We start from the raw sequence: 9,005 nt of genomic DNA, 5'->3' as shown, positions 1-9,005 counted from the left end.
TCCAAGGCTCTTCACTCTGAAGCAAGGATTATGAACCCTGTTGCCCTCCCAGTGTTGGTGGGACACGGAGAGTACATCCATGCTTTGCACTGCTTACACCTTACTGCAAATAGCTGTTTCACCTCTGTTGCAGGAAGTCTCAGGGCACTTGTATTAAATCTTTGAGACCTGTGATTATTTCAGAAACGTGACAATCTTAAACAGTATCTCCACAGAAACATTTGCATATGTAGGAAATAGATACACATTTAAACATCAAAAAAAAAATTTAGTAACTTATTTAAGACCTTTCTTTTAAGGTCTTTGTAAGACCTCTGATTTGACTCTTTCTGCCTCTGAAGACAAGATTTAATTTACTGTCAATAACTGGGCAATGTTATCTTACCATTTTTAGATTGTATGTGGATTTCTACATAGTAATCCTTACTATTCTAAAAAACCCTGGCATTCTCCTACTGTCATAAATCCCTATCTAAGCAACCTGTCTGTCAAGAAAGAGACCACTCGATGTTAATTAAAAATTAACATCTGTTTTATTAAAAGAATAATTAAAAAATTAAAAGTTGAAATAATCCAGTCCAGGAAAATCCACAAATAAAATCCTAAAACCTGGGTCCGGAGCGATTAGGAACCTTTAGGCCTAACTGGCACAAGGCCTCAGTGCAGGAAGCCTGCAATGCTGGGTTAACTTTGGCTGGTCCAAAGTTAGAGAATTAAAATGGTCTCTCTGGGAGACAGGGGCCTCACTCACCAGCAATGGGCTTCACCCACAGCTAACCCGAGGCAAATGCCCCCCCAGAGCTCTTGGAAAGTCTGCCCCTGGAGCTGGGCTTAGGAACTTGTACAACTTAAGGACAACTAACAAAAGCATTGAACTACACCACAAACACTTCAAGGAACTTTTAAAACAGAACAATCAACAGTCATTTTAAGGAACTTTTAAAACTGAACCATAAACACTTTAAGAATCTTTTTTAAAAACATACTAATTAACCTGGGTAACTTGGGTATGTGCAGGAAACAAGACATTTGGAAGTTTGAGGCTCAAGGAAGGGATCAACTTGGGAATATTTTATCAACAGGGATTTTTAATTAAGAACTGTGTGATTACATGGTTCTGAGAATTGACTTTGTATCTTTAACTAGTTTGATGGGCATTTTAAGTATGTAAAGGCTAATTTGGCAATTAAAACACTGAATATGCAAAATACAAAACTAGGACATTTAACACCTTATCATGCAAAATCAGGGCACTTAACAAACGAAGGCCAATTTGGTAGATTTCATATATAACAAGTCCCCCCTTTTTCTCTTTTGCACAGGCTCTTTGGTCTTTGCATTTAAGTGAAGGTGGGTAACTCTTCAGGAATGGCATTGAGTTCCTTAAAATGGTCCCACATCTGCTGGGCTAGCTTTTGCTTCTTTCTAGTTTTCTTCGGCTGGTTGACATGCACAATCTTTTGGGTGGAGGCTGAAGGAAGTCGTTGTCCTTGGAGATCCTGTGTAAGGGGCATACTTTGAACAACAGCAGTTACTAAACAAAGAAAACAAGGAATTAAACAGTGAAGAAAAATTAAACCAAGAAGGGAAAACCCAATGACAATTAAAACCTTTTTGTCTTTTAGCTCTAGTCAGTTCATCATAAAGTGCAATTCCTAGATGGTTTCCAACATCCTCTGGTAAAAGGAAAAAATTATGTTGGATAGCTCCGAGGGTACAGCTTCCTCGCCAGCGAGGTGGTAGTTTGGAATAGGCTTTGTTACTGCAGATCCAGTACAGATCTTCAGGTGCTTCCCAAAAGTGAGGTTGGATGCTAGAAGCAGAAGTCCAATATTTAGAGATCTGTGGCAAGACTGAGTAAGGATTTCCATGGTCCCAGCATTGATAGAATTGTTCTGTTGGATTTAAAATACAATTTTTGTTTTTAATTTTCTCTGTTGACCAGAAAACTTCTGGTTCTTGAGGTATCCACCAGTGCCTTTGCCCATCAATTACTAAATACCTTTTACAAATTGTTTCTCCAACTTCTTTTGTAAACCTGTTCCCTTTTCTCCATATGCATTCCTCTCCAATAACAGTGTTCTTTAGTTGCCATGTTCCATTATCATGTCGGGTGGTAGGAGAGAGGTCATTTAGTCGGATTAAATCAGGGGGTCCAATACTGACTCCCTGCCAAGGCCAACTTTCCAACTCCAAAGTTCCTCCACACACCCAGCAATTTGTAAGGTTCAATTGTTGACTTATTCTCTCAGCCAGATCAATGAACAAATTTTTACCTGACACTAAAGGATTTTCTGCTTTTTGTTTCTCTTTCTCATTGATTACTATTTCTTGAATCAGGTCCACATCATAAGGTTTTCTTTTGATCAAATCTTCTGGTTTTGTTATATAGTTAAAGTTAAAACAGAGCCAATCTTCTTGGGAGGGGCATTCTCCCTTTTGTTTATGAACCGAATTGCCAAGATTTCTTCCAATCCAGTATTTATGTCCTTTTTCCGTGCAGGTACTTAGTGTAGTTAAGTTGTAACAAGCTGGGTTCACACAAGTATGTGCACAGAAAAAGTGTTTAATTTGGTATGAGTTTCCTTCTGTCTGATATACTGTTTTGGAACATTTGTTACATCTGATGTCAGCCTGGGCGAAGGGAAACCACAGGATCCAGAGGGTTACAGTATAGAACAGGGTGCATTTGTTCTTGACAACATTACCTTGAGGAGAGTTGTTACCCCCCCAGGTCTTTCTGTCTCTGGGTGGTACCATCCCTGCTCCTCTGGTCCTTCTTCTGGGTTTTATCCCTTTAGATGGACTCTTCAGATAATCAGACATCAAGAATCTCTTCATTTTTGGAGTTGGCCTTGCTATGAATTTGAATGGTTTTGCCCTGAAATTTAGAGTCAGATTAAGCTGTTATTAGGGATGAATACTACCTCCAACTGAAGCACTCTAATGTGGAAATTGAGGAAACAATTTTTATGATATAACAACTTTAGAACAACAACAGTATTTGGAACAACACTCTTAACACTTTATAACTGGGGAAAAGGTAGTAATTGATTTGGATGTCTTAAAAGGGAAACTGGGAGTTAATATAAGAAGTGAGATCAACAGTTCTATTGGAGCTTTACTCTAGTGACTCTTCTTCAGTTGGTGGTGTTACCGGTCCTTTGACACACTGGATGTGTGTCCACCCTTTTTCCAAAGTATGCACAGCTGTCTCAGTAGTTAGCTGGACTTGGAAAGGACCTTCCCAAGCTGGTGTCAGTGACTTTTCTTTCCACGATTTTATCAATACCCAGTCTCTTGGGTTGATGTGATGTAAATTAAAGTCCAGTGGTAGTGTCTGTGGTATAAGTCCCTTCTCTCTCAGCTGCTTTAAATTTCCTGCAATCAATTGCACATATTGTTGAACATTTACATTTCCACACTCCTTCACATCAGCTTCATATTGGGTGGCTAAGTATGGTAACCCGTGCAACATTTCATGAGAGGAACAGTTTAAGTCAGACCTAGGTTGTATTGGGTGGCTAAGTATGGTAACCCGTGCAACATTTCGTAAGAGGAACAGTTTAAGTCAGACCTAGGTTGAGTTCGGATCTGTACGAGAGCAAGTGGGAGACACTTTATCCACAACCACTTTGTCTCGATCATTAATTTCGTTGAAGTGTTTTTGAGGGTTTGATTCATTCATTCCGCTCTCCCAGAACTTTGTGGATGCCACAGAGCATGCAGTCTCCAATTAATGCCTAATTGCTGCACCAATTGTTGGTAGAATTTGGGAGGTAAAGTGTGTACCTCAGTCCGAATCAATTCGGTGGACTATCCCATAACGAGGGATAATTTGTTCAAGGATCACCTTGCTCACTGTTTGAGCAGTAGCGTTTATGGTTGGTATGGCTTCAACCCAGTGAGTACGGTGATCAACAATCACTAATAAGTATTTCCACCTTTGGACGGGGGGGGCATTTCAGTAAAATCAATCTGAAAAGGTCTTGTGGCCAATTCAATTCCCCCACTTGTAATCTTTTTCGTAACTTTTCTATTTATCTTTTGACAAATTATGCAGCTCCTTGTAATTTGATTAGCCAATTCGTAAACTCCAATATATCCAAAAGTTCTAAGAAAGTGGTCTGCTAGAGCTTTTGAACCCCAGTGGTGATTTTGATGAATATTCCATAGGATTTCTCTAGCCAGATTTTTATTTAATATTTGTCGGCCATCTGGCAGATGCCACTGGCCCTGGGAATCTTCTTTACCTCCAATTAAAATTGTGTTTTTCTTGATCATTAAAAATCAGCGTGGGTAAAGTGTCATTTATTAAAGTGCTGTTGATGTCACTGGGAAGTGTTTTCACCTCCATTACCTTTTCTGTTGTTTCTACAGCCACTTCTTTAGCTGCGATGTCTGCAAAAGTATTTCCCCTTGCTTCTCTAGTGTTCCCTGTTTGATGTCCTGGGATGCGTACTACTGAAACCACCTGAGGTTAAGTGCTTCCAAAATCCTTAAAATTAGCTCTTTATGGAGGATGTCTTTTCCTTTGGTGTTGAGGAACCCTTGCTCTGTCCAAATTTTGCCAAATGTGTGGACTACCCCATAGTTATACCTCAAGTCATGTAGATGGTTCTGATGCTTCTGGCTAGTCTGCGGAGGGCTTTTTCGAGGGCGTATAATTCACACACCTGACCTGACCAAGTAGATGGTAACTTCCCTTTTTCTAAAACTTTCTTTGAAGCCATCTACAACAGAATAGCCGGAGCATCATTTCCCATCTACAACTCGGGATGACCCATCAATAAAAAGGACTTCTCCTTGATCAAGGGGGCAGTCCACTAGATCTTCCCAAATTTTTGTTTGTAGGTCAACTATATCAATGCAACTGTGTTCAAGAACATTTTCAGAGGGGGTTCCGTAAAGAAAATGAGCTGGATTCTGGACTGAGCAAGTAACCAAGCTCAGGTAATCAGTGTGCATTAATATAGTTACATATTTCGCCATCCTTGGATCTGTTAGCCACTTGGAAGCTCTCTGATTCAAGACAGTCCTTATCGAGTGTGGCATATCAACAGTCAACTTACCCCCGAAGGTGAGTTTTTGGCTCTCCGAAATCAGGGTGGCTGCTGCAGCAATAGACTGGATGCAGACTGGCCATCCTCTTGACACTGGGTCTAACAACTTCAAGAGGAAAGCAACTGGCTTTCTGACTCCACCCCAGTCTTGGGTCAAGACGCCATAGGCGATTCCTTTCTCCACATTGACAAACAGGTCAAATGGCTTTCCGAGGGAAGGTAGGCTTAAGACTGGTGCTTTTATCAATTTATCTTTAAGATTTTGGAGTTTTTCATTGTCTGATTCTGTCCAATTGATAGGTTTGCCCTTGGTTAATTTTTCATATTAGAATTTAGCAGACTGGGTATACTGGTTGATCCACAGTCTGCTGTACCCAAATAAGCCTTATAATTGTCTGACTTCCTTTTTTGTAGTTGGAAGTGATACATTTAGGATCCCTTCAATTCTTTCAGCACTCAGCTTTCTAGTCCCTCAGCCAAGTACATGTCCTAAATATCTCACCTCCTGTTGAACGAACTGTAATTTCTGTTTTGAAACTCTCAAGCCATTCTTTCCCAGAAAATTTAATAATTGAGTAGTGCCCAATCTGACTGTGGACTCCTGTTCTCCGGAGAGTAGCAGGTCGTCCACATATTGTGTTACCTGTGTCCCTGTAGGTGGAGAGAAGGAGCTTAACAGGTCCTCTAGCGCTTGACCGAAGAGCGTTGGTGCCTCAGTGTAACCTTGAGGAAATCGAGTCCAGCGCAGCTGCTGCGTCCTTCCAGTGTCCGGATCCTCCCATGTAAAAGCGAAGATATCTCTGTAATGACAATCTAGAGAACATAACCAGAATGCATCTTTGAGATCAGTAACAGAGAACCAGGTATGCTCTGGCGGTACTCAGCCTGGAAGGGTGCAAGGGTTTTGTACCAAAGGATACCTGGTTTGAACTCTTATTGATCTCACGCAGGTCTTATCTGGTTTCTGGACAGCCAAAACTGGGGTGTTGTAGGGCGACTTGCAGGTCTCGAGGATCCCATCCTCTATGAGGTCCACAATGACAGGTTTTAGTCCCTGTCTTTTGTATTTAGACAGTGGGTACTGTGGTACTCGGATTGGCTTGGTGTCACGAAGCAGTTGCATGGTAAGCAGTGTGATATTCATTTTACCTCTGTTTTTAGGCCTTGCCCAAACTATTGGATTGATTTCTTTTTCGTCTGTCAAAGATAAAACAAACAGTTTAGTTTTCATTTGACCTCCTTGAGGTACACCACTCCAATTTTAAGTGGTACTTGGAAGTCCCAGCCTAATAGGTTGGTACCTGCTTGAGGTAAATACAGAATATCACCTGTATGGGTGCATCCATAACTAGTAATTGTCACATCCTTTATTAGGGGAACCTCCAAGGTTTCTCCTTTGGTTCCATAGGAGTTTAAAGCGCTTGTGGATACTGCACATCCTTTGGGTTATCCAGTGACACAGGTCCTTTCGGCGCCTGTGTCTACTAGAAACTCATTGTCTGTTCCTGGGGACCAACTTTTAATTTTATCAAGGGCTCTTGTAGATATTTCTGTTTCCCCAGGTGGTAGAGCCCCTGACATCTTCAGTTATTCAATACCTGGCCCTCCATTTGGAAAGCCTCTTGATCTCTTAGTCTTTTAAAACAACGCCAATGGCCATGGCCCTCTTTATTGCAGTATGTGCATATGATTTTTCTGGGTCCTGAGGTCTCAGAAGTAGATTGGTGTGGGGATCCCTCAGAGGTTTTCTTTTGGAGAGAAGCATTAAAGAAAGGGTTGTTTCCCATAGATAACATAACTTTGGCTTTGGTTTTCATTCTTTTCTCATCTCTCCTCACATATACTTTTTGTGCTTCCTCCAACAACTCATCCAGTCCTCTCTCTGGCCACTTCTCCAATTTTTCTAATTTTCTTCTAATGTCAGGCCAGGAGTGCAAAACGAAGTGGACTTTTAACATAGTTTTTCCACCTTCACTTTCTAAATCAATTTCAGAATATAATTGAATGTTATTCCTCAACCGAGTCATCCAAGCGGTAGGGGACTCATCTTTTTCCTGTTCCCCGCAAAAAGCCTTTTTCACGTTGTTAACACGGGGAACAGCCTCTTTGATTCCTTTAACAATTAAATTCCGGTAATCGGTCATGTGCCTCCTTCCCTCTTCTGAATTTCGGTTCCAATTAGGATCAGTTATGGGTAACTTGTGTTCACCAATTGGACCTTGGTTTGTATTGTTTTCTCTGTCCCATATGTTTACTCCTGCGGCTCTAATCATTTTCCGTTCCTCAACCGTGAACAGAGCTTGGAGGATAGATTGCATTTCCCTCCAAGTATAAATGTTAGGGCCGAGGAATTGGTCAAACTGTTCTGCAAAGACCCACCGGGTCAGTTAACAAATTTTTCATTTCCTTTTTTAAACTCTCGTACTTCTGACGATGCTAGAGGTACAATGACGTAACCAATTCCTCCCTGAGCACCTCCCATAGGTACCTCTCTGAGGAATAAAATTTGGGAATCTTGGGGTGTGCTAGGGCAGGTGGGACATTCTGGTGCTTTAATGGACTTCTTTCTAGTGCAGAAGGCTGGGCCTTTCTGGCTAGAAAGAACTTCACGTTCAATTATTTTCTTTTGAGAGTTAGAGGTAACAGACACTTCCCGATTTATCTCCATTTCATTTTCACTTTCACTTTCAGAATCCCCTTCAGCTGATTGGTTCAGTGGAGGAAAAACTCTTTTACATTCAATTTGGACTCTCTCCCTTGGAGGAGTTGCTGGAGGAAGGTGCTATAAGGGATCCCATTTTGCTTGATTTAATTTCTTTTTAGGTTTCTCGTTTGGTTTTTCTAAAATTGGTAGCACCTTGTTTGATTCTTCTTGAATTTGGTTTGGTTTAGTTCGTTCTGTTTCTGGTTTTTCCCAATATCTTAACCAAATTTTTGCATACTCTAATTCATTAGAATCTTTTGAGGCTCTGTAGTGCACACAGGAATAAAGCGCCCTGCAGAGCCATGCTTCTGAGGACCCATGTTTTGGCCATTTAAGGCCATCATGCCTGATCTTACGTTTTGGCCATTTAAATACACAGTACTGAATCATTTGATATTGATCTTTTTCTTCAGTTAAATTATTTGTCTCCCATTCAATTAACATCTGCCCTAGTGGGCTGTCAGGAAAAATTTTGTATTTCTTAGAAGGGTTGTTCCTCTTGCCATTTGACTGCCCCATTCTGTTAGTTTAGGACAAACAAATAGCTGGTGCAAAAAAATGCCTTCCCCCCCCCTTAATTAAATCAACCAAAACTAATATGATAAGAAACAATCTGTGTAATGTAAAAAAAAACAAATCCAAACTTTTTAGTAATTAGAAATAACAACCCACCCCAAAATTAAGAAAGTGGTAGGTCCGTGGGAAAAGTAAAAATTAAATAATATTTTATAATATAGACTCTAATGGTAAAGAAAATGAACTTGTCAATAGAATAACTAATTCTAACACAAAGATAAGATAATATGGCAGACCCGTGGGAAAATTCAAAATTATAAATATCTATAATTTACAATAAAAAAATTATTACGATTAGGATAAAGACAATGAATACCACAGCAGTACCTTTGGATTAAGACAGATAACAAGAATTACTGCAAAAAAACACAAAATAATTTGGTCAAAAGCCACAAATAAAAGAACTGGCTAATATGCTATACAACAGTCTAACTAAAATACAATCACACATGTGACTAATTAAATCTTTAAATCTGTTTAAGAAGTACTAAAGGTTTATAAAATAACTATTTAAATAATTTGAATCTGGCAGTAATGTCAGTAGTGGCAGCCTCTCTGCTCAAGGGAACTTAAAATGGTGGCCCTGCCCACCAAAAAGAAGGAAATTTGAAATGGTGGCCCTGCCAACCAAAAAGAAGGAAACTTGAAATGGTGGCCCTGCC

General features: G+C 40.1%; 1 protein-coding gene across 6 annotated transcripts in view; it reads right to left on the bottom strand.

The window, feature by feature from the left end:
- Positions 1 to 488: 488 nt before the first annotated feature.
- LOC121673965 overlaps positions 489 to 9,005 on the bottom strand; it is a 9,475-nt gene continuing 958 nt past the window's right edge. The window contains exons 2-3 of one of the 6 annotated variants that reach the window (XM_042047852.1): positions 6,213 to 6,260; positions 489 to 3,381 (exon numbers count right to left, since the gene is read on the bottom strand). In XM_042047852.1, the coding sequence (XP_041903786.1) occupies positions 1,426 to 2,841 (1,416 nt within the window). In that variant the 5' untranslated portion in view covers positions 2,842 to 3,381; positions 6,213 to 6,260 and the 3' untranslated portion in view covers positions 489 to 1,425. Of the gene's footprint in view, positions 3,382 to 5,706; positions 7,429 to 9,005 lie in introns of those variants that run through there. The other 5 variants (XM_042047856.1, XM_042047851.1, XM_042047854.1 and 2 more) reach the window with 5 other exon arrangements.

Source organism: Corvus kubaryi, unplaced genomic scaffold, assembly GCF_017639235.1.
Source record: "Corvus kubaryi isolate FWS band 111438036 unplaced genomic scaffold, C.kubaryi_AGA036_p1.0 66, whole genome shotgun sequence".
Classification (NCBI taxonomy): domain Eukaryota; kingdom Metazoa; phylum Chordata; class Aves; order Passeriformes; family Corvidae; genus Corvus; species Corvus kubaryi.
Note: the sequence above shows the minus strand (reverse complement) of the source record. Positions and strands in the feature narration are given on the sequence as shown.